Source organism: Punica granatum, chromosome 8, assembly GCF_007655135.1.
Source record: "Punica granatum isolate Tunisia-2019 chromosome 8, ASM765513v2, whole genome shotgun sequence".
NCBI lineage: Eukaryota > Viridiplantae > Streptophyta > Magnoliopsida > Myrtales > Lythraceae > Punica > Punica granatum.
The window spans coordinates 1,222,592-1,246,978 of NC_045134.1; the positions used below are offsets into that span (position 1 = coordinate 1,222,592).

Genomic DNA, 24,387 nt, shown 5'->3' on the forward strand with positions numbered 1-24,387 from the left:
AGGCAGGACAAACTAAACTAAACTGAACAAGAGTGGAGCTCATAGTTTGAGTTCATTGTTTTGTAATAATTTTTTAGATAAGTCAGTTCTTACATGAATCCCCTCAGATTATGTACGTTCAATTATCATGTGTCAGTCTTATGAGAGGAGCCCTCTGATTTTATAACAATCCCGTGAAGCTACGGGGAATCGATGCTAGCTTGAACCGGCAATTGTATCCCGGGCAACCTTCGAGTGCCGAAACTTTCCGCGACTTGGTCGCAGGGGGAGGTTCCATCTTGGTCGTGGGGCCTCCTGGAGTCGGCAAAACCACCTTGATCAGGTGCTTATTCTCAGCAGTGGTTTCGAGTTCTTTTATGAGGATCTCGTTTTTAGATACATCTTTTTATTTCCCTTGGGCACAAGTTGGAGCCGAAGCTCGGAAGGAAAGGAAAAAGATTGTTTTTAGATAATTTGGATCTGAAAACTTTAGACCTGGATTTATGCAGAGAGATCGCTAGAATGTTAGCAGATGACCACAAGAAGCGTGTTGTCATAGCGGATACATCTAACCAGATTGGTGGTGATGGAGATGTTCCTCACGCAGGAATTGGTCGAGCGAGGAGGACGCAAGTGTCCAATGTTCATATGCAACATAATGTGAGTTTATAATCGGATTCTGTTAGGCTCCTTGAATTTGGGCTCTGAGACTTTTTAGCGTCTTATGGTGCTTTACTGATACAGATTATGATTGAAGCTGTTGAAAATGACATGCCAGAGACCATAATCATCGATGAGATTGGGACTGAACTCGAAGCATTAGCTGCTAGCACGATTGCCCAGAGAGGAGTTCAACTCGTGGGAACAGCTCATGGAGTTACCATAGATAACATCATTAAGAACCCTTCTCTGCAGATCCTTCTTGGTGGTATTGAGGTGATTCAACTGTCTTTGTCCGACTTTCCCCGTTTCTATTTCTCTCGTAGACAGTGCAAAACTATGAGAATGATGTTGGAAATCGTTTTTCCAGTTGAAATATGAGCGATGTTGCACGCACTAGTTTACTCGTCCAGAAGTAAAAAGCTTCATTGGCTTATGTTCTCCATAATCAGAGCAGAGGGACATGGATACCAGCAATTTTGAATTCACTTCTTAGATTCTTTTTTTTATTAAATTATCGATCAATAAAAGCTGTCTGCTTGATCAGAGTGGGACTCTTGGTGATGAGGAAGCACGGAAAAGGAAAGTACAGAAGACAATTCTAGAGCGAAAAGGGCCCCCAACATTTACTTGTGCAGTTGAGATGATATCAAAGACAGAGTGCCGTGTGCATCACCGGTTAGATGCGAGTGCTGGATGCTATTTCTGCAGGTATTCTATTCTATACGTCTCCCTCACAATTTCCTCTGTCCATGACGCAATTGTCTTTTGCCCCCTCCCCCTTTAGTTTTTTGTCATTTTGGAGACCAACTGCAATGTAAATAAAAAGCTTCATCTTGGTCACAGGAAGATCTCCTTTGATTGAAATTCGGCAGATGCATTCTGAAGTTGATGGCTCTCCAAAACCTATGTTACTTGACGAAAAGACTCAGGAAGAAGAGTTTGAAATGACTAATGAACGTAATACTTCAGTTTCGGTGAGCTCTACTGATTCAAGTGATAGCGTATGTTGAGGAACCATCAATATTATGCATTTATCATAAACTTTTTTTTGGGTTTAAATTGTGACATTACTGTTGTAATTTCGAGGATTGAATTACTTATCATTCAACCAACACTTACTTTGTGCATTTTATTGTAACTTTAATACCAATCTCCGGACTATCGATTCCGGTCAGTTCTATTCCCCTCAATGCCTATCCAATGAACCAAATACCCCAGTAAGTGTTGGTAACCAAATCGAGTACTTCTACTCAAGGTATAAGCGAGGATGTGGTACATCGAGAAAAATACCCAATGCATTACTTGGGAGAAATACTCTTTTGGGCCTTAAACTTTGATTGGGGCCCCAAGAAGCAGGCCTAGAAACAACTAGGCCTAACGGCTAATAAATACCCGATCAATCATTTTCCCTTTTCTAAAGGGACATGGGACGTGGGCAGATTGGCGTGGGAGGTCACAGAGCGCCAGCTCGAGCGGACTTTCAGCCCTTTCGGGAAGGTCCTCGACTGTTTGGAACAAACCCTTGCTCCTGTCTGGAGAAGACGGTGATCCTCTCTTAAGATTCGTTGGAGTGTGTTTTGTCTAGAATATTGAAAAATTAACCTCGACTCGCTTTGCGGTGAAAATTTTACCTTGCACCTAACCCTTTGGAATTTGAGCTGAATTGCAAGCAATTTCACGATAATTATGGAAATTAATGCTCGCATGTTTGTTTTTGTGATTTATCCGGTTGCATTTTAGCTTTGTAGAGTTATCCGATTCCCTTGGTGGGGAGATTCGTATATAAAATTATTTTGTTTATCCAAATAACGTATCTTTATTGTCATTAATTAGGTTACTGATGGCCTTTACCGGCATTTTTTCTTTGTTATTATACTAAAAGGAAGGCAAAAAGCACATTAGGAACAAGGAATTTCCTAAAAGAACAGATAAAAGTCCAAGAGAATCTGCCCCCCGAGACAGGGCAAATACTCTTCCTCTTCCTCTGTTCTTCCGACTAGCCTATTCTAACCGACAGACCACGGGCCGATGTTGAGCCCGGACCCAATGTTGCTAAGCCCCACATATAGAGTGGCATTACCGCAATTCGGGTGGGGTTCGGCCCAGGTGTTCCAATACAACTCTGAATTTTGATTACGCGGCAACCCGATCCGACCCGAAAATGTTGTATTCTTTGTTAAGAAAACCCGCGCCCGCGACGGGACATTTACACGAAAAAATATATATATATATACATATATATTAATGGAATACGCTAAAAAATAAATAAATGAAGACTATTCCAATTTATTAATTTAATTAATTAATTAATTAATCATTTTAACGAAGTCCAGAACTCCAGATTGGCAGAGTTCTCTCTCTCTCTCTCTCCTTTCTCTGCGCGAAGATTTCCGTTCTTCGGTATCTCAGCTTCTCCAATCCCCACTGCCAGAGGCTTCTTCTTCAGGGCCAATCTGCTGCCATCAGTGCTCAATCCCAAGCCTCAGCTAAACAAATCGACGGGAAAAAAGTAAAATCCCTAGAATCCACCGGCCACAACCTCACAAAGTGGATACGGATACCACCTTGGGCGGCGGAGGCGGAGGATACTGCCAGCCGGAGGAGGGTGGAAATCCACCCACTGGGATTTGAGATATTCTTCTTCCTCCTCCTCCTTCGAGCTCATTCGATTCGTTGGAGGTGCTTTTCTGCTTGAATTCCGGATTCGCGCTCCATTATCAGAATCCAATTCGTACGCCATTGCTGTGTCCGAGAGCAAGTTTTCTTGAGCTGGTAATGCCTCCCGGTTGTCCGCTGACTTGACTTCGGTTGCTTCTTTGTGTTCAGTTTGTGCATTGTGATTGTTTAGCTCCTGGATAGCTCGGTTGTTATACTCGCTGGATCTGAACGTTACTGTTCATTGTGTTTGGATTGGTGGCTGACCCGTTCAAACTGGACATGTGATTTCATGTTCCTGAGCAGAATTTTTTTTTCGGCTTTCAGGTTCTGTCCCTTGTTTTTCCAATTCACTCCAATATAATTGACTCTGTTATGTGCTTCTGAGCCATAACCTGCTGGAGTGAAGGTCAGAAATGTCTATCTTCGATGGATTGCCTGTTTCTCGAGAAAAGGCGGTAAGTCTGTTTCATCCCAATCAAGTTGTTGCTGCTTATGTGCCTGGTCGGTGTTAGATAAGTGGGTGTCTTTGCACTTTGGAAAAATGAAATTGATGTTGGTGTGCTCATTATTTTTGCAACTTTGGAAACTGATCCTGAGCAGCCTTCACCACTGTCGTTCACTGCGTTGAATTGTGATGAGCATGAGGTTGTTTGAGGTCTTGACGAGTTCATATTCTCGTAGCTTATCTACTTTATATCAGTTGATTTTGCATTTTCATATAGCTCTGTATCCGGAATATCTTTTCCTGTTGGGTTTCCCTTATTCTAGCTGGCGTTAACTGTTTAACTGGTCAATAAGGCATAAAACAGAGGAGTTGTCTTTCATGCAAAAGGCAGAAAATTCGATAGATATCTGCCTTTTCAACTTAAAGTTCATAAATCGTGTGGTGCCCAGTTGGACATCTTGAAACCACAAGTTCCGAGACTGGACGATACAGAATCCTTCTTCTTGTTGTAGTTTTCTGAATGACAACTAATTTTTTCATGGCTGTAAGCAATCAAAGATATTTCTTGACTGTGAACATTTAAACTTCTTGTTATTTTTAACTGAATAATCTAGTTCTTCTGTGATTTTGATCTATATATTATGATTATCAAGCAATTATTGCAGTGTGTGTTGTGTTTCTCAATTTTTTGGAAAGATGCTGCTAGGTCTTAATGGATGAAAATGTTAATCTGCAGTCGTTTCAACTTTTTCATCAGTAAAGGGAAAATGTATTAAGATTTTAATGTGTAAAGCACTAGGATGGGGTACCAGTTATGTAAGTATCTTTGACCTTAGACCCTTAACAGGGAACAAAAACTGCTTACCAAAATTTTGGAAGATTCTCCAGCTTACGGCAGCTATTATTTGCTTTCCAGTTTATTTTAAAATTTTAGTCATGTCCTGTCAGCTTAAATGAGAACATGTTCATGTATTAATGCTTGCATGTTTCTTCGTTAGATTAAATGGTTCTTTCTAGGGTTCCACGATGATAAATACTGCCACTTGATTCTATAAGTTTTTAGAGATTCTCTTGTACTTTTATAAGTTCTTTTAGGAAATTCCCTGTTCCTAATGTGCTTTTTGCCAATAACAGTATATAAGGGAAGAGCTTGCAAGAATAGATGAGAGTTGGGCGGCCGCCAGATTTGACTCATTACCTCATGTTGTTCACATTTTGACATCCAAAGATCGTGAGGGTGAAATTCAAATATTAAGGGAGCAGAGTGATGTCATTGAGGAGGTTGTCGATGGAGTGGTCCAATCATATCATAGTGGCTTCAATAAAGCGATTCAGAATTATTCACAGGTAAGCCTTGTTGATATTTGGACTTATGTTGATGTTTCTTTGCGTAACTTTCTGAAGGTCAAAGGGTCTTTCTTGTTTTATGTGTACATTTGGTTCAATAACATGTAGATTTTGCAAGAAGTTCTTTCAAGAGTAGGCCGGTTTTATGGTGAACTCATCCTTATTGAGTGTGTGCATTACGTGAATCACGAAATGATTTATTGCTAATGAGTGCATTAACAGGATCTTACTTGCTGAAGGATTGTAAGCTAAATTCTTATCCAACAGACACTGAAGCTGATTCTTGGCATAGTGGGTTCATTCAGAAAAGAGATTAGATAAATTAGTTTAAGCGACTTCGTTGCCTTCATTCTGGCTTTGCGTGTATTACCTACTATTGGCTAGTTTTCTCCTCACTTTGTTGACTCAATCTTGCTGCTTGCACTCCCAACATTTATTTTCTAATATGCTGATTCTTTTTGTTTGTATATTTCCTTTAGATTTTGCGATTATTCAGTGAGTCAGCGGAAGCTATTGGTGTACTGAAGGTTGATTTGGCTGAAGCAAAGAAGCATCTTGGTGCCCGCAATAAGCAATTGCATCAGCTGTGGTATCGATCGGTCACACTACGCCACATCATTGCTCTGTTAGATCAGATTGAGAATATCGCCAAGGTCTGTTTTCTTCCAAGAGCAGCCTTCTGCCATACTGAGCAACACCTTCATTATAAACTGATGGCCTTGGAGACAATATGAAAGCTTCATTTTTAGCTTTTATTTTGATCCGAAGTATCTTGTGCTGATTGTATGTCAATCTTGCTGCACTTTAGGCTCTACTTTCATTGAATAAATTGTGTTATTCAGTTTATATAACCCAAGGGGCCCTGATGGAGATTTATCATTCTGTTTATTGAAATTTGGTTTAGGTTCCAGGTAGAATTGAGAAGCTGACAGCTGAAAAACAATATTATGCTTCAGTGCAATTGTACGTTCAATCTACATGGATGCTTGAGCGAGAGGGTCTTCAAACGGTAAATTTTATTTATCTCTGAATATAAATATATTAAATTTCCTTTTCTTGTTCTATGTGGTTTATGCAAAGCTTAAATTCTTCCTTCTCGATGTCCTTGCTATTTTTCTTTAGCTAAGATGTTTGTAATAGATTCCTTTTTTATTGAATCTGTTATTGGATATCAAGATGGTCAGACCAGTAGTTTGTTTACATTAGAACTTCTGGTGCCAAATATTTGGCATGGATGTATGATTTCACTTATTGGGTTTGTTAACTGAGCAGAAATTGAATTTTAGTTATTGTTAATTTTAATATGATTTGTATAATTGTGGTAGATGTGGCTTGCTCTGTTTTTGATGTGTGTGATATACTGAAGGTCAAGGAAGTAAAACTTTTGACAAAACCTTAAATTTGTGGAGCATTAGGGCGTATTAACACTAGTATTTAGTTGTTTTAAGGAAATCTAAATGATCTTTGGGCCTGAAAGAATTTTAGAATTTACAATGATGATGTGATCAAAATATACTTCCAGGTGGGTGCTCTTCAAGATGTTCGATCTGAGTTAACAAAGCTGCGAGGAGTTCTTTTCTATAAAGTCTTGGATGACTTGCACACACATCTTTACAACAATGGAGAATACAGGTGATATGTTCATCTCTACCTACTCTGAAAAATTACACGAAATTAGGACAAAGAAACCTTGGTTGTGAGGTGTGCTTTTGATGAGTCTTAATTGATATTGCAGAGTCATCACAAAATGGGCTCCTGCTATTTCTCTTGTTTATTTCCCTGATAAAGTATATTATAGCATCAGCTGTTGGTTTCTTCTATAATTGAATTCATCCTTGATTCTTTTTGGTATATATTAGTAAGTGCTTTTTTCTGTTACGTAATCTATTTCCTTAAAGCACATTGTTATCTTGCAGCTCATCTGCCTCCATACATGATAAAGATGAGGAAATTCCGACAACTACAGCTATTGCTCTTTCAAGCAGTTCACACCCAGTTTCCCGAAGAACTCGGCTTCTGAAGAATGAGAGCCAACTTGGTGGCCAGGGATATGTGGATGGATCATTTAGGTCGGCTTCCATTGATGGAGGGTAGGATATGAGATCCCTTACAAAATTTGCATGGTCTTGTCCCAACATTTTAATGTTGTTTGGCTTATGTATTATATACCATAGATGAGATTAATTTGTATACTTGGAGAAAATCTGCTTTTTTCTGCATCTTAAAGCTTCCTGTTGGAAAATGAATACATTATGTTTAGTTGATACATAAGGTAGAGATACCTGTGATTACCTTCTGATAGGATTGATTTATTTCTTCTCCCTGGAAATTCAAACATTCAGTTGGATCTTTAATATCCATGTACGGAGAAGTACGAACTGTACATTGATGGCCTATAAAGCTATACTTTTCATGTTAAATTTGAAGTCATTAGCTTATCATAATTCGTATTCTAGCTCTAATGTAAATACATGATCCTAATTTCAGGTCATCATATGATGGTCATGAAGATGATGGTGCTCTTGAACTTCATGATGAGGCCAGCCTGGATGGACATCATGCATCAATCAGAGTTAATGGGGTTGATGGTGTGAAAATTGTTTCTCGGCAGATTCCGACCTGGCTTTCTCAGGCAAATCCAGATGAATTTTTGGTATGATAAACCGATAAAATAATTCTCAATGTTCTATTGTTCTCTATCGTCTTTGACGTGGATATTAGGGCTCTTATTATTGGTATCAGATTGTAAATAAGTTTTTTTTTTTTTTTTTTTTTTTTTTTTTTTTTTATATATGTCCTTATTGGTCTTCATGTTCTGCAGCACTGAAAATGTCCATCAATTTTATTTTTGTAGGAAGCAATCAAAAAGAGTGATGCTCCACTTCATGTGAAGTATTTGCAGACAATGGTTGAGTGTCTTTGCATGCTTGGTAAAGTTGCAGCTGCTGGTGCAATTATATGGTGCGTTGAGCAACCGCTTCACATATCTCTAGAACACATATATCTTAATATTTTTAGGCCAGAAAGGTTAAGCTCAAATTTTAATCAGCAGTCAATTCGGGTACAAGATTTCTCAGATTTCCAGAATTTATAAACTCTAGTTAAGATTAGCATGGAAAGGAAGATTTCTCTGGTCCAGGAGGTTGTGGATTCGAATCCCTCCTTACACATGCAGCTCTTGGTGAGGCCACTTATAGCAAAAATGAAAAGGAAGTTCTAAACGTGAAAATTCATGCAGAGCCTGGACAGATGTCTTTTCAGCATGTTATGTCCAGAGTTCATTAGGTTATTTTTATTCATTTCAGATACATGTTGATCTCTCTCTCTTGCTACATTGCACTGTTTGCTTCCTGCTTTTTATTTCAATTGTGGTGGTTCTTCCGTCTCACCAATGGTAGATTTATCAACAGCATATTCCTGCATGCATAATAGTCATTATTTGTGTAAGTTATTTTTGGTACCGTGATCTAAAGATGAAAGATCAATGTGTATATTGGTTGACGAATCGGTGGGAACTGTTGTAATTATATTTAATTGTATCAATATGCCAAAATGCCCTAGTATGGGATATTCTTGCAGCTGGTTCATCTGTCAGTTTGACTGGTAGGATTTTCATAGCTCTTACTTCCTTTACCTTTGACTACATGTTTATGGTGTGGCACTGAGTGCCTCTTGCTTGGTGCTCCATATTTCTTTTAGGGTAGGATTTTCATAGCTCTTACTTCCTTTACCTTTGACTACATGTTTATGGTGTCGCACTGAGTGTCTCTTGCTTGGTGCTCCGTATTTCTCGATTCTGAAGTCAAAGTTTATACTAGACTCTTGCTCTCTTTCTTGAATATCTCATAGCCACTTAAAGAGATTCCGACTTTCGTTTCTTTTGAGCAGCCAAAGACTGCGGTCTACAATTCATGACATTATAATGTCCAAGATCAAAGCTCATGCGGCACAAGTAAATTCTTCGAGCCCTTCCATTGGTCAGGCAGGCCAAAGTGCTGCTACTGGACTGCACTTGATGAAGGGACCCTTGGAAAGCTATCAACTCTCAAAGCAGAAGCGTCAAAATGGAACATTGCCGGCTGGGACTCTATTGGCTGTGAGTCCGGTATCTCCTGTGATGGCTCCGGCTGGGAAAGCTCAATCTGCAGCTAAAGAGCTTCTTGACTCTATTCTAGATACTATCGTTCGGATATTTGGTGAGTGGAGAACTCTTAATTCTGTTATCCTTCGCCTTGCATGTTGAAACTGAATCAGATATTATTTACAGAAAATCATGTTATCGTTGGCGAACTTTTGGAGTCGAAAGCGGCACATCATAGTGACATAAATACCCCGAAGTCAGTGCCAGCAGATGCAAATTGGAATCCTGATTCTGAGGGATCTCAAGTCACTGGGGGCTACAGTATTGGCTTTTCCTTGACAGTTTTGCAGGTATATTAAGGATGACTTTTGTTTTATACACCAAACAAGAAGAGGAGATCATTATTATTATGATTATTATTATTTTTGCAAAGACAATTGTATTATAACTGGCACATATTCTCTCTGAATCCAACTGTCTTAATTGTCTCAGAGTGAATGCCAACAACTCATATGCGAAATTCTTCGGGCTACTCCTGAAGCTGCATCTGCCGATGCTGCAGTTCAAACAGCTAGACTTGCAAGCAAGGCCCCATCCAAAGATAAGAGGCAAGTCTGCTGTAGTACTAGAAATCATTCTATGGCATATTTTTCTGCTCATGCATTACTACGTCTTTTTTCTGGTAGAGAAGTATGTTACTGCCACTGAGACGAGTCTTCTCACTAATTTTTTAGTCCGAGTCTAAGAAAAATGATAATGTCTTTTGTGTGTTCTTGGGTCCCTAAGGTGGTTCGTCTGCTATAGGTATTCAGTACTTCCTCATGTCGTCTCTTTCAAGATGATATGGTTTAAACTAGATGCTTGGATTTCATTGCCTGGTCCCTGGTCCCTGTTAGTGCACTCTTTTCTTGCCATTCTATATATTGAAACTGGGAATGCCATACTTATTATCTCGATCATTTTCCAACTTTGCTGCAAAAGCCACACTCTGCCTGTCCAGCATTTTAATATATCCATTTGAAATCATTCCTGCTGAATTGCATTTGGACATTTAGTCCGAGAATATTTGGCTGTATTTATAGCTGGTCATTTTAGAAGTTTTAGCTCCTTCGAAAGCGGCTCGCATTCTTAGAGCTGTCATTCTTGTGGTGCTATACTTATCCTGTCTTTAATTGGGACTCAGGGATGGGTCAGAAGATGGTCTCACGTTTGCTTTCCGCTTTACAGATGCTACTTTATCTGTTCCCAACCAGGGTATGTATACTGTTCACTAATTCTATGCAATGGGCATGATTAGCTTTCACTGGAATTGATAATCTTTTTTTTTTCCGATGATTATTAATGCTCTTATGATTCAGGTATTATTCAGTTTAAATATACTTTGTACTTATAGCTTATATGTCTTGGTCAACTCTACATCAATATATCTGGCCACTATATTTTTACTGTTCACTTTATTGAATCCGACAAATTTTTGATTGGCTTTGAAAGTTATTTCAAGTTTAAACAATTCAGTCAGTTGCTATGGGTTTCATCATCTGTAACTTTCAGTTGCCAACACTGCAATTTTTAGGTTCTGATCTTATTCGGCAAGGATGGAATAGGAGGAGCTCCAATGTGTTACAAGAAGGGTATGGATCTGCCGCTGTGCTGCCTGAGCAAGGAATATATTTAACAGCATCAGTGTATCGACCTGTTCTTCAGGTAGTGGATAGGAACCATTTCGCAGTTAAAAGAGTTTGAGTCAGCTTCTACTTAATTTTTCCTCGGTGCACTTTTGTATGCAGTTTACAGATAAGGTTGCATCTATGCTGCCACAAAAGTATTCTCAGCTGGGGTAAGCTTGGAACAGTTTAGTTGTTTCACCTTTTTTTTTTTTTTCAATATGTTGAGAGATTTTATATTGCCATTTTGTTTGGTTTTGAAACTTGCCTTTTCATATCTTAGATGATCGAGTTTGATTTAAGTATAGGATGTCTCAGCGAGTCCACATTTAGTGAATTGTTTAGCTTTTACAGCGATATGGGAGAAGGTTATTTTTCTTGACTGGTGCGAGTTTACATTATAGTGAAATTAAAAGATTTACTTGTTTTGTGAAATTAATCAATGCACCATGCATCGATTAGAACTTTAATTTTCAGAATCAGATGTTAAACTGGGCAAGGCATCAAGTAAGGTAGGTAATGCATTGAGGTTGTTACTCCGGAGATATTTTTAGAGAATTGGGTCCATTGAATGACCCTACATGATGATGGACGGCCTTCTCCAATACATGCATTAGAATTGACTTTTTTCCAACCCGCCTTGTTATTTTGCATCTTACGTTTTATGGGTGCAGAAAATTATCTTCACATCTTTGGCCGTAAAACAAAAGGCTATCTTCTCATCTTAAGTAGCGTCAACTTCGGTTGTTCTTTCTTAACCCATGATGTTGCTTTTTGATGTTTCTTTATTCATGATGTCTTGCATTTTTGTTTTTCAAACTGCAGGAACGATGGATTGCTGTCTTTTGTGGAGAACTTTGTCAAGGACCATTTCCTTCCAACCATGTTTGTAGATTACCGAAAAGGTGTACAGCAAGCTATATCAAGTAAGTTTGACTTAACTGTACTAAAGGACAAGTTATCTTTGAATCTCTCCTTGGTTTTCTGATGGTTGTTGAACTTGGATCATACAACTGGTTACCTGCATCTGTTTCACCACCACTACTAGTTCCCGGCTACGGGGAAACAAGATCACATCTGGAACCCTGATAGGTGGATGTCCTTAAGGCAGCAAGAGGCCATTAGATTCTTGGTCTAAATTCTTTTTTAATTTCACATCCTAAATGCTAAAAGACTGATCCAATCTATTTTTCTCAATGCATCAGACTGAGGATAGCATATTTTAGATAACAAAACTAACAAGCCTTATTTACTATTGTAGATATTATCTCTACTGTGGACTAAAATTTTTGGAATGCATGGCAATTCCTGCAGGTCCAGCTGCATTTCGACCACGGGCGCATGCTGCTGCTACGTATACTCCATTAATTGAGAAGGGTCGACCTGTACTACAGGGGCTTCTTGCAATAGACTTTCTAGCAAGAGAAGTAAGTTTCAACATATTTATGTCACTTTGCATAATAGATTTCTTGGTGATTTTATGCAGTCCTTCCTCAATTCAGAAGGGTCAGCCCAATTTTACTTCGTTGATATGCATATTGAATTATGAGCAATATATCTTTTCTTATAACCTCATTCCGTCGATGCTGTTCCTTCGTCTGTATGGTATTGTAGGTAATTGGCTGGGCACAGGCTATGCCTAAATTTGCTGGTGAGCTTGTGAAGTATGTTCAAACTTTTCTTGAGCGAACATATGAAAGATGCCGGACTTCATACATGGAGGTGTGATTTATTTCTCTATTTGAATATTTTTGTACTACTTTTGCTTCTATGAGTTTAAATTTTTACATCTGATAGCACTTGTCAATTAACTTGAATGTAAGCAGGAAAGATACTTTTGTTATAACTTTATGAAATGATTTTTTGCCAAAGGCCATGCCCAAATTATGCTGTCAATTTCTGCACTCAAGTTTTACCATTTTGAGCATTTTCCTTTTCCTCTGTATCTGTCATTTTCCCATTCGAATTTGTGCCAAGTGATGCGGACTTGTTCTGCAACTAATCTCTTTCCTCATTAATTTTCAGGCTGTTCTAGAGAAGCAGAGCTACATGCTTATTGGAAGACATGACATTGAGAAGCTGATGCGACTAGATCCCTCGAGTGCTTGCTTGCCAGATTCACTTGATCGGTCAAGTATGAATAATAATACTGGTGATGCTGAAACTGCTGAAATTGAATTGGAACTAAGTGACATATTATTGAGCTTGCGGCCAATTAAGCAGGTATATATCATTCAAATGGCAGTTTTACTATGTCAGGAAAAGTGGTTGTATTGTATTGTACCCACTCAGGATGTCATGCTGATTTTCTTTTCTGCAACTTTTGCTGTTGATATCTGGAGAACTTTACACTATGTGATTGTGATCTATTACTTCTTGGATTCTGTTTTAAGATTATTTCTTCTACTGCCTCCCCTATGCTTCTGCAGGAAAATTTAATTCGTGATGATAACAAACTCATATTACTAGCGTCCCTGAGTGATTCATTGAAATATGTCGCAGATTCCATTGAAAGGCAAGTGCCATCATTTTCGTCATGTTGAAAATGATGTGGATAAGTTATACGCATTTAAAATCTTAGTAGAGCTTGATCTTGGATATTTAAATTGCAAATCTCAAAAGGACAGCGTATACTTTACTGTAGGCTGGGGCAAACAGCTGTAAGATCATCGAATCAAGTGGAAGAGGAAGGAAAGAATAGGAGACAGCCGCATTCACGAACAGGCAGTGCACTTTGCAGGGAGCTGGCATCATTCGCAGATGAATATAGGAAACTTGCAGTTGATTGCCTGAAAGTGTTGCGCATTGAGATGCAGCTGGAAACTATTTTTCATATGCAGGTCTAGAGTCTGCCTAACTTTTCTGTCTATACCTCATCATATGTACCCTTTTGGTTCTGTTTAATGAACTTTTAATGAACTCTAAATGGGGTTAACCATGCAGCCATTTTGATTTCTTCTATGTCGATGGTGTCGACTTTGCTGATTAGTTTCACTATCCATTTATATGTTACCAGGAAATGAATAGTAGGGAATACGTGGATGACCAAGATGCAGAAGAGCCAGATGACTTCATAATTTCACTAACTGCACAGGTCTGTATTTTATGCATCAGAGATTTTTGGTGCTATTCAGTATGTCTTTGCTTTTCCTTGGCATAACTTTGAAAACTAGAATACTGCATTTTAGCCAATATGATACTGTCTTCCATATGAACAGCCTGCACTGGATGTCTTACTTTGCTTTTATCTTTATTTTAGCCTCTAGGTCAGTCTGATCTTGTCTTAAGTTGGAATTTATAGTATCCAAGCTCTTCTATAAATTGCATTACTGGAAGAATAAAATATGCCTTTAAGTGTAGTTCATGATCGGTGATAAAATCTTTCTCCGTCTCCTGTAAATCCTCTCATATTATCCCCCAACCAAAGAGCCTGATTTTCAGCATCCCTATCATGGTTAAACAGATTACACGTCGGGATGAGGAAATGGCGCCTTTTGTTGCAGCGGCCAAGAGAAATTACATATTTGGTGGAATTTGTAGCATTGCTGCAAATGCGTCTATCAAGGTACTCGTTTGTAACTTGGGACCATCTTGTGATAAGAGTGACCGTCGCTCTTCTTAAATCTTGTATCTATTGCCACACTCTTCAACATGTAAAAGACTCTAGTGCTTCCTACTGCTCAGGTGCTAGCTAATGCGTGATCAATTTCCTTGCAGGCTTTAGCTGATATGAAATCAATCAACCTTTTTGGGGTTCAGCAGATTTGTCGGAATACTATTGCTCTGGAGCAGGTAAATCTCAAACTGTGTGCCAAATTCTGGATCAGTAGAATGACTGTGTTCATGTTGGACATACATTAACCGAGACAATTAGACAATTAGACAATTTTTTTTTTACGGCTTTTCTGTTGTGTTCTTACTATCCAAGTCATTATTATTATTTTTTAATTAAAATGTTGGGTTGGGTGGGGGGGTGGGGGTGGTGTTGGTGGTGTTAAGAGATAGAGAGAAGAAAAGATGACCAGAAAAAAGAAAATGAAGTTCTGGAGCTCCAACGTTTGATTATTTGAAGCTTGACTTGAAAAGAGGTTTGTTATTCTGCAGGCTCTTGCAGGTATTCCATCTATTGATAGTGAATCCGTGCAACAGAGATTAGATCGTGTCAGGACATATTATGAGCTTCTTAATATGCCGTTTGAGGCAAGTCATCTGAGCACGAAATCTACCACTTGCTCCTTTTTTTTGCCGGAAAGAACATGGGCTTTATTACTTTGTGATGACATCCTTGCTGTCAATATGCAGGCACTCCTCGCTTTCTTAACAGAGCACGAACATTTCTTTACGTCTGCGGAGTGAGTGATCTTCTTTATCTTATATGGAAGCTTCTTATGCGGAAATTGTTTTCACTTCGAAAAGTTATCCTTCTTCAAAGTACTTCTTCGTGTGCATAGTGTTCGTGGTACCTATTTCTCATGGTGGTTAGTTTGTGCAGATGATGTTCGGGCTTCATTCAAAGCTTTCCTTTATGTATTGGAAGATAATGAAACCCTATTCTCTTGGCTATCTTCTACTATCACTGACTTACAATTTCCTTGATAGGTACTCGAATCTTCTGAAGGTCCAGGTCCCAGGAAGAGAGATCCCTTTCGACGCACAAGATCGGGTGTCCGACATATTATCTGCATAGCCATTACATTCAGAACTCTTAAGAACGCCAAAGAAGTGGCGCTTTCAGGTATCGAAGTTTTCCTGATCCCTAATATATCTGGGCGCCCAGGAACAGTCCCCATGTACAAAGCTCTCATCTTATTAGTAGGAATCCACTCTCGTCTCCACCTTGCTGTGGTAAATTTTGTCCCTTGTTCTGTCGCTTTGGTTTCTCATTGTTTGTGGCATGCCATCGGTTCTCGTCCACTCTCGGCATTTCGCATTCTCTGAGCTTCGGTTATTTGCTGTGTAATATGTGTTCCGTTTTACCTGTTTTTATTCGGAGGCAGCGTAGTGTGATGATGGTTGATTCTTGTTATTGCTTGATGAGGACACTGACCGAGTATGGTGTAAAATCATGTTATTATTGATTATTGATTTTGTAATTATTTCTATATAAATATCCGTCCCTCAATCATATGATCTAGATCGATAACTTTTTTTTTTCTCTCTTTTTTGGCTGAATAGATGAATGATTGTTTTTCTACCAAAAAAAGCAAAAAAAAAAAAAACACATAATCTCGATCGATGGAGTATGTTTATACATCTTCTTCCAGGTCCACCCAGGTTACTGGATCGAGCAGAAATCCACTAATCCAGGCTGAGTACTGGGCCTAAGTATTATGAGGCCCAACAGTTTTAATTGGGATACGATTGGGCCTTAATTCTTGTCAAGCCGGCCCATGTACTTCAATGGGTATCATTGCCATTAGGCTTTATAATGTCGAATGGGCCCCCTGGATCAATAGACTTCTAGTCCTTAGGCCTCTTCCCATCACGTTCCCACGAGAATATTCAGTGAATATTACACAATTATGTGGCCGTGCCAAAATAAATAAAAAAACCGACACATAAAAGTAGAGAAAACTTATGGATTATAATTGGATCTTTGACGTGTTTTTAGTTGTTGATTAAGTTTGCAGAGTCATCTGATTTTATATTACTCGTTGAGTATTCTCCATTGCCATCATGGCCATGCATTTCCCAGCACACGAGCTTCTGAGTGGCCGAAACGGAGTTTTCAGATGCATTCAGCGAGCAATTCGGAAAGTGGCATAAGAAAAACAGGCATAGAGACTTCATTTATATAAATAAATACACATCCCAATATATATACAGAGAGTGATCATTACAACTACCTTGACCCAACCAAAAAATAGGTGCATCCCTACATACTAGTACATGTAATAGTAATACTCCTTACAGCAAATCTGCATGTATCTCGCTTGATGCATCTGGGAACAGTCTCAGAGCCTTCTTCGCAAGGTTGCGTATGTCTTCCCTGCTGGACTCATTGCAAATCCTCCGTAGTTCTTTTGCCGCCCCGCTAGATACAAAATCCTGGGCATTGTCCTCTGCAATGGCCATACAACAACAAAAATGATTTCCTTTTGCGAGAAACATAGCAGAAAATGAAAAGGGAAATTATGTGCGCTGGCCTGTATTCCGCACGTGCCCTTAATGAGTTCACGGGCATGTGCAGAAAGATATAGCAGAGAACTTAGAAAAACATAATCTGTGTCGATATGCAAATATATCACTATGACCAAATTAACAATAAGATCATTAGGGAGGTAAGGAGAGTACTGTTTTGTGCTAAATGGCATATGGCGAGCTCAATATGCCGTCGAATTGAAGCGGAAGTACTACTTGAGCTGTCAGTCAACCATGAGAGCGCACCATCTTCTACTAGAAGAGAACGTCCTTTTCTATGCCCTGCAGGAGAGCAAAGGTCCCGGAAGTTAAGGAAAAGGTCGAGTCTTGGCTAATACACTAACGTTCCTCAATCACGCAATATCCTAAGGAACCTTGGACGATAGCTCGTGATTCGCATTTTGCAAAGTTTGCAATCCCCCTTGCAACCTGCGCAACGACCTCACTGTTTCCCATTCTAACCATTTCTAGGAGTGCCTTAATGGCTCCTTCCTCTTTCAGCAGGAAGAGGAGTTTATCTGTCAATCATCATAATTCTGCATCAGGCTTTTGTTCTTCGAGGGAAAAAAAGAGATTAATGTAAGAAGGAAGTGTAAGAGAAACTTCAACTTACCATTTCCACATAAATTAGCAATTGCACCCGCCGCCATTCGAAGAGTCTGCAAGTCATCTGTCTTCGATGCAGTGTTTGCTAATAGCTGGGCACCTCCTTTGCTTATTATTAGGTCCTGGCTCAGCTCTGCCATAAACAAGGAAAATACCCTCAAGAAAAAAATCGTGATAAGTAAAACCGAAAGATAAATTTAATGAACCAAGGCAAAGACCCAATCTCAATTACCATTCATTGCTAGATTTGCGATTGCACCTGAGGCCACACGGAGAACGGTAGCATTATGAGATGATCGAAGCAGCATAAGCAACGCATCCAGACCTCCTTCCTCCACAATCTTCTCTTGATGAATATCTGAAATACAATTTTGACGTCTTGACTAAGTTATATAGCAGGGATTACCTTCAGCAAAATAGGTTTGAAATGATACTTTGTTTTACCTTCAGCAGCAAGATTAGCCACCACTTTGACAGCATGAATTTGGACATCTATATCTTCAGATGCTAACAATGCTAGTATCTTTTCAAGGCCAACTTAATAGTCCACAGAAACTTGTAAGTGAATGTAAGTCAATATACAAAGCAATATTGGAATATAACAAAAAATTGTAAATTATCTTACCTTCTTCACATATTTTCGCTATTGTGGTCCTCTGAATTGATTGGGTCTCCCGCAAAGGGTTTGACTTATGGGGATCCATTGAGCTAACATGTGTTGAGGATCCTTTACTAATATTTTCCTTCAAGTATGACCGCTTGTCCTGCAAGATGATAAAATCAGAACTATAACCGATATGAACCATGTTGCAGGAAACGTCCATAGCAGTTACCTGGTAGTCATTTTGATTTTCTGGAACGGTCTTCTTAAGTCTGGCCAGCTCATTCTTGACAACCTTTCTCTGCCTCTCCTCATCCTGAAGTCTTTGCCATACAGTGTGAAGTTCCTCTTGTAACTTTGCCTTAATATTTTGTAGGTCACATGTACAAATTTGGAATTCTCAGAGTACGGAAAAGTCTAGAAATGCCTTCATTTGTGTATCTGATCTAAATTTGAGAAGAAAGTATAAATTTGCAATTTGTTATCTTTACCTTCTCTTTTAGAAGATCTTTGTAGTCTGCTTTCAGAATATGAAGTTCATTGTTACAGTCATCATATAGTTTGCAGATATCTTGTAACTTAGCACTGAGGTTGTCAATCTCCTTTTCCCCCTAAGTACAGGAAAACAGGAGCTATGAGGATGATATGCTTAAGGTAAATCTGCAAAGTGCACTGCTGTACTGCAAAAATTTGAAGCAATATGACCATTTCAAACCTAAAATAGGAGACACATATACAGCACTAATTTAAAAACATTAATATGCTAAGAATAATTTATAGATCTTAATTTTTGACCAATAATACTATGAATGGTTCCTAATAAAAATAAATGCATTTAATGGTTATAGGGTAAATTAAACACCTGAGCATCTACGTGAACTTGATTTTGAAGATGAGAATAACCTGATCAGAGCTTTGTTGATCACTTAAGAGCCTCTTAGCCAAATCCAGCTGCTCTTTGATGCCTTCATATTGGGCATGCTCATCCGCTAGTTGCTTAGTTAACTTTGCTATTTTCTTCTCATACATGTCAGTTGTTTCAGCAAGTTCCTTGTGATAAGAAGAACATTCCTTTGCACGTTGCTACAACAAGACAAGATTGCCTCAAAATGTTGCACAAGTCGCAAAGGAAAAGCTGCCTAAACTATACTGCAAAAAGATGAGTCGAATAATATGAATTGAAAAATGCGTTGAGATCCAATTTCCATTATATTGAAATCTTTTAAATTAAAGATCTCATCCAGAGAATGCTCACAATTCAGGAGCTCACAAGAATTAAATTATAGGAATTACCAACCTGAAGTAATATTTGATGATCAGTTGATAGTTTCTTCAATGAAACTACTTGCTCCTCAGCAACTAAAGCGCGAGCACGCTCTTCTTCTAGCTGCTCGATGAACTCTGCTATTTTCTTCTCATACATCTGAGTTGTATCTGCTAGAACATTCTGATAGGTAGAAGATTCTTGATCCTGTTGCTCCTAAAAATTACCAAAACAGAACATACATTGAATATAAAATAAAAATTATTGTGGTCATGAGGTTGTGACCTCAAAGAATTTATTGTTTTTGAAGACAAAGAAGGAATTACCTTGCTATAATTTAAGTTAACGTGGAGCTGTGAAATTGTGTTATGCATAAGATCATTATGTTCCTTTTGGCGATTCAATTCGCTTAATATTTCTTTCATCTCTGATTCCAGACGATTATTTTCCATTTCTAACAGCTGCAAGTAAATAAAAAGCATTAAAGAAGGAAGTACCCGTGCATCTTTGCAAAAACAATGTTTCCAAAAGGAACAGGCCAGACAAAGATAGTATAAGACAAAGGCAAAGTAGATACATAGGAGCAATAACTAATGAAGCTTAGTGCTAGAATAGCAGTAGAGTAACTACCTCGGACCTTTTGATTAGATTTTTTTCTCCTTCAGAAAAGGAATCATGCTGATGCTTTAGCTGTTTCTCCAAAATGAGTTTCTCATTCTCTCTCAACCTTTCTTGCCTGTCGATTTCTGCAGTGAGGCAGTCTATTTGATTGTAAAGCTTATGGCATAAGCTTTCGTAATCATATTCTTCTTTAAGTTTTAACATGTTTACAATTTTCATTGCCTGCATAAGCAATAGGATATCAAGTATGGTCAACAAACGCAATTTCCAAAAGCATTGGCAGCATATCTATGGAAAACAAATATTTGGTGAAGGCCAGAACACATGCAAAGTTCTAGAGACAATATAGAGAAGCTAGAGCGCGAGCAGCAGGAAAGGCAAATGAGATATAAGAAACTCAAACTAGATCCGCTAATTACCTAAATTATTCCCCAGAAAAATCAGCTTAATAATTTTTTGCATAAGACTCACCCTCTGTCCAAACATAATTGTACTGGTGGTCTCTGCATGGTTCCACGAAGATGGTCCAATTGTTACAATAAGAGAAGTCCTTGCTGAACCTGTATGACAAAAGATATTACAGCGAGTTTATATAAAAGGTTCAGCCCCACATGAGGCAAAGGGCAAAAGAAAATAAATAAAAAATAGATGGCTGCTTCAAGTATTCTTATTGACTATACTTATATGAAATCTAACAGCATTTAGATCCAGATAAACTTGAAGGTGCAAACAGTATTTGGTACGGATATGGTGAATTCAGTGGGTGAACCATTAAAACTACTCAAAACAGCAAGGACAACAGGAACTGTTTGCTTGTCAGTTATATGTCAACGACACTGAGGAAGATTGACAGGAATCGCTCGGCGATGTCATTTGGTGAAAGTTATCATTTGCTACAATGAAAAGTATTCAAGATGCAGCTGATAACCAAAAAAGTGTCACCTCCAAATGAGTCTCGGAGCAATCTGGTAAGCTTAGAGTCTCTGGTAGGAATATGTGAACTGTTTTCAGCCAAAGCATTTATGCACTTGCCAAGCGAAGTCAGAGAAAGGTTTATGAACTTCGCCTCTTCAAGCAGGTGGCCCTCACTGCCTGCAGCAAGGGAGGTATTTTAAGGGCTTAATGACTAATAAAGGAAGGATGAGAACGCATCACCTCAAGTGTCTTTGATAAATGTCAGAGTGTCGAGATTCATACAAGAGGACACCAAGCAAAATGAGACATGGATGCACATTGTGAAGAACAAGATCACACCTGATTTGTCTAATCTTTCAGATCCAGCAAGATCCACAATCAGCAATTTGCTTTTCTGAATTCGAGGAACAACATCAGTGCCAGGTAAGTTGGTTTTGCCTTGCTCTAGCGTAGTAGTCTCATTTGCTTGTCTTCCCTGGACAGATCTTCGAACATTGACCTGGAGAAGGGCAACAAAAATCAAATATCTAGGAAATCTATTTATTCAAAAGATCAATGGGAATAGCCGCTATAAAAATTTGGGAAGCTGTTTCACGCTCTCAGAAAAAGATGCCCACCATGAGAATGGCATGACTGCGAGAAGATTCAGTGTTCAGCTTTGTGTTGGCTGCATGGCGATTTGCCTCTCCAATTTGCAGCAGCTCTAGAAAATGGTCAAGGTCACGAATTCTAACTACAGTTGCACCAGGCACTGTTACATCTCCAGTTTTAGGATCCTCACCAATATAAATGTTCACCTTCTCGGGGGCAAGTAGATCTTGCAGAGATTCCATATACAACTGGAGCATCAATGAGAAATAACTTAATGACAACTTATAGGACAATAATATGAGTGAGTATTCTTAGTTAGCAAATTGAAATAATGTTTGCGTCTGCAAGTTTAGCTATTCAAAGTAATGATGAAACATCAGGAATCAAGCATCATTCATTCTCATTACCTGCAGATAGGACACATCCACACTATCAGAAGTGTGGGATATGTTCGCAAGTATATCCTCTAGAGATCTAACCATTATTCCACGCTCAGATGCATCATCTTTCCCCAGTCTTCCAAGTGTGTAGGTTTTGCCACTACCCGTCTGACCATAGGCCATAACTGTCCCGTTATACCCATTCAGCACACTCTGCAAAACAGTAATCCTCCTGGCAGTTGCTCACATCAAAATATTTCGGTAGTTATAAATGGCTTCTTTTAAAACAAGTTAAGACGAAAAATGAGCTATCATCGACTTTGACAAATTACCTCCACAACTGGTTTTGCTACAACTTCGTATACACGTCTTTGAGAGGCATTTTCTGTGAAGACCTCATCAAATTTATAAGATTCAGAACTCCAGTTGTTTTTTCTCAACTTTAACCGCTTCAACTACAATGGACAAAGAATATTCTCCAATCAGCACACTGATAATTGTAGTATGTACATAATAAGATAATACATGCAAGAGAGAGATAAAACAATTAGGTACATATTTATCAATCAATAGCCCCATGTATAGAAATAGATACACACACACACACATATATATATCTATATTCACCTCTGGCTGCAATTCAACACAGTCAGCAAAATCAGCATCTGAAAGAAGTTCCTCAGCATTTCTCGGTCGAAGTCTGACAGCAACTCTAACCCGACCAGAATCTGTTACGGCCAAAACGAAGTTCATAAGAAATATATAGGAGTCAACCATGTTCAGGTTCCTCTGAACTTTTTGATGTCTTTTCAAGCTTACAAACTCCAAGGAAGATACTGTGTCCCGAAACGCGGGCACGGTTGGATCTTTAGGATAAACTTCTTAGGACTAAATTTTCACGAGTAGCATACGCAAAGGCTCAGGGATGCTTTGTACAAATTCAGAGAATCTTCAACCCTCCCCTTGTGTGTGCCTTGTCATTCCTACATGATCTGGATTTGGATACAACTGGATACAATATTTGCTGCGGAATGCTCATTTTACCCTGATGACATTTTGATTACTCAACGAGGACTGCCCAGGGTTAACCGATTTTATTTTAGATGCGTCCCACAACTGCCAAATTTTACATGGCAATAGACTTCCACCCTCTGAAAATAATATTAGCCTGCGGTATAACCTCTTGATATAATGCGCACCATTTCATCTTAAACACTGAGGAAGAGGATTGTCGGCTGCCCTCAGACAAGGAGCAAGTTCTCTAACAATCATTCTAAAGAATCTAAAAGCAGAGGGACGTTTTCGGGCCGGATTTCCAGTCAACTCTTTTCCTTAGTTGTTTTTACTGAATAATTTTTCGAAATTCCTCTCAATCTCCATTATCCGGCAACCAATTCAACACCGAGCTCATAAAATCAACTAGCAGCCCAGGCTAGCTGCCGAAAATGAGTCGAGGACAGAACGGTGAGCTAGCTAAATGCTGATAAACTGCAGCGTGTTTTTTCCGTGCTTCACGAAGAAACTTTTATTATCTTACACAAACTTCATTCAGTCAAAAGTCTCACTCAGTTTCGACCGAATTTTCCTCTACGGTTTCTCATAATGATACAGAGCTGAGACCTTGCTCCATGACAGGAATGGCGCATCAAGGACATCAAACGACAGCAACGAGCTAAACATCAGAGTGACGTGGGGAGTGCAATTACCATGGTCGCCGCCATCGTTGGTGAAGGAGGAGGGGCGTGAGGTGGGCGTGACGGAGCGTTTGGACGTCGGAGCCTTGGAGCGACCGGGATGGAGGTTGTGACCCTGACTCGTTCTCAGCTGCTGCTGGGACGCCGCCGTCGCCATTGTCGTCCTGGAGCTAGATACAGGAGCCATTACTGATACTGCCTCAGCTTATTACATTACAGTTGGTAGGAGGAGGTCAGATACATAGCTTCAGACGAGAGTGCACGGAGGCCAGATCATCAGTGGCGATTCACAGAAAGAGAGAGAAAGAGAGAGAGAGAGAGAGAGAGAGAGAGGGAGAGGGAGAGAGATTGAGGACGGCCCGATGAGAGAGAGAGTGTGTGGGTTCCCGCCTCGTCTGTCGACTTGTGCTGTGCTTCGAAGAAGAAGACCGAAAGAGAGAGAGAGAGAGAGGGAGGGACGGCAATGAGACACAGGAAATTTTTCAAATTGATGGAATTTTTATGCTTTATTCAAGTGAGATTTTCTTTTTAATTCAAATAAATATTCTCGTAATATTATCCATCCATCTAATTCTACTCTTGGAATTTCTTTTACTTAAGGAAAAAAAAGTGCATTTCTCTTTGAGTTTTTCGTGAATACTTGGTTTGTTTGCAATACAATTTACAGCTAAAATCCAAAATGTTGCCACAATAATTTCTCCTACTTACAAACCTACCTTTGTCGAAAATATCAATCG

The 24,387-nt window shown here is 39.1% G+C and overlaps 3 protein-coding genes across 5 annotated transcripts; 2 read left to right on the plus strand and 1 right to left on the minus strand.

The window, feature by feature from the left end:
- Positions 1–158: 158 nt before the first annotated feature.
- LOC116188047 (uncharacterized protein ycf45-like) lies at positions 159–1,826 on the plus strand (the record flags this gene model as incomplete). Its single annotated transcript, XM_031517158.1, has 5 exons — positions 159–322; positions 489–639; positions 724–915; positions 1,187–1,350; positions 1,486–1,826. Coding segments are annotated over 5 exons (690 nt in total), but the record flags the coding sequence as incomplete, so codon positions are not given.
- Positions 1,827–2,966: 1,140 nt separating this feature from the next.
- On the plus strand, positions 2,967–15,962 carry LOC116188048 (exocyst complex component SEC8). The gene is made up of 27 exons (XM_031517159.1): positions 2,967–3,414; positions 3,625–3,755; positions 4,880–5,092; positions 5,572–5,745; positions 5,997–6,101; positions 6,615–6,724; positions 7,009–7,182; positions 7,580–7,745; positions 7,947–8,053; positions 8,981–9,288; positions 9,360–9,523; positions 9,666–9,781; positions 10,357–10,427; positions 10,747–10,877; positions 10,961–11,010; positions 11,663–11,763; positions 12,152–12,264; positions 12,452–12,559; positions 12,863–13,060; positions 13,267–13,352; positions 13,482–13,677; positions 13,854–13,931; positions 14,301–14,402; positions 14,555–14,629; positions 14,942–15,037; positions 15,140–15,189; positions 15,437–15,962. The coding sequence occupies exons 2-27, from the start codon at positions 3,714–3,716 to the stop codon at positions 15,522–15,524; spliced, it is 3,222 nt and encodes a 1,073-aa protein (XP_031373019.1). The 5' UTR covers positions 2,967–3,414; positions 3,625–3,713; the 3' UTR covers positions 15,525–15,962.
- Positions 15,963–16,600: 638 nt separating this feature from the next.
- LOC116189267 (kinesin-like protein KIN-UC) lies at positions 16,601–24,120 on the minus strand. 3 transcript variants are annotated; one of them, XM_031518858.1, is made up of 21 exons: positions 23,663–24,120; positions 22,584–22,684; positions 22,289–22,411; positions 21,984–22,169; positions 21,603–21,824; positions 21,325–21,484; positions 21,013–21,162; positions 20,542–20,630; positions 20,080–20,292; positions 19,776–19,910; positions 19,483–19,656; positions 19,089–19,268; positions 18,677–18,796; positions 18,418–18,546; positions 18,210–18,348; positions 18,029–18,121; positions 17,817–17,942; positions 17,592–17,717; positions 17,353–17,496; positions 17,132–17,260; positions 16,601–16,899 (listed from the first exon to the last, which is right to left on the minus strand). In XM_031518858.1, exons 1-21 carry the CDS (start codon positions 23,835–23,837, stop codon positions 16,745–16,747), a joined length of 3,069 nt encoding a protein of 1,022 aa, XP_031374718.1. In that variant the 5' UTR covers positions 23,838–24,120; the 3' UTR covers positions 16,601–16,744. The 3 variants fall into 3 exon arrangements, with proteins under 3 accessions (XP_031374718.1, XP_031374717.1, XP_031374719.1); XM_031518857.1 differs by having other exon boundaries at positions 19,483–19,665; XM_031518859.1 differs by lacking the exons at positions 22,584–22,684; positions 23,663–24,120 and having other exon boundaries at positions 19,483–19,665; positions 21,984–22,188; positions 22,289–22,413.
- Between the last annotated feature and the right edge of the window lie 267 nt (positions 24,121–24,387).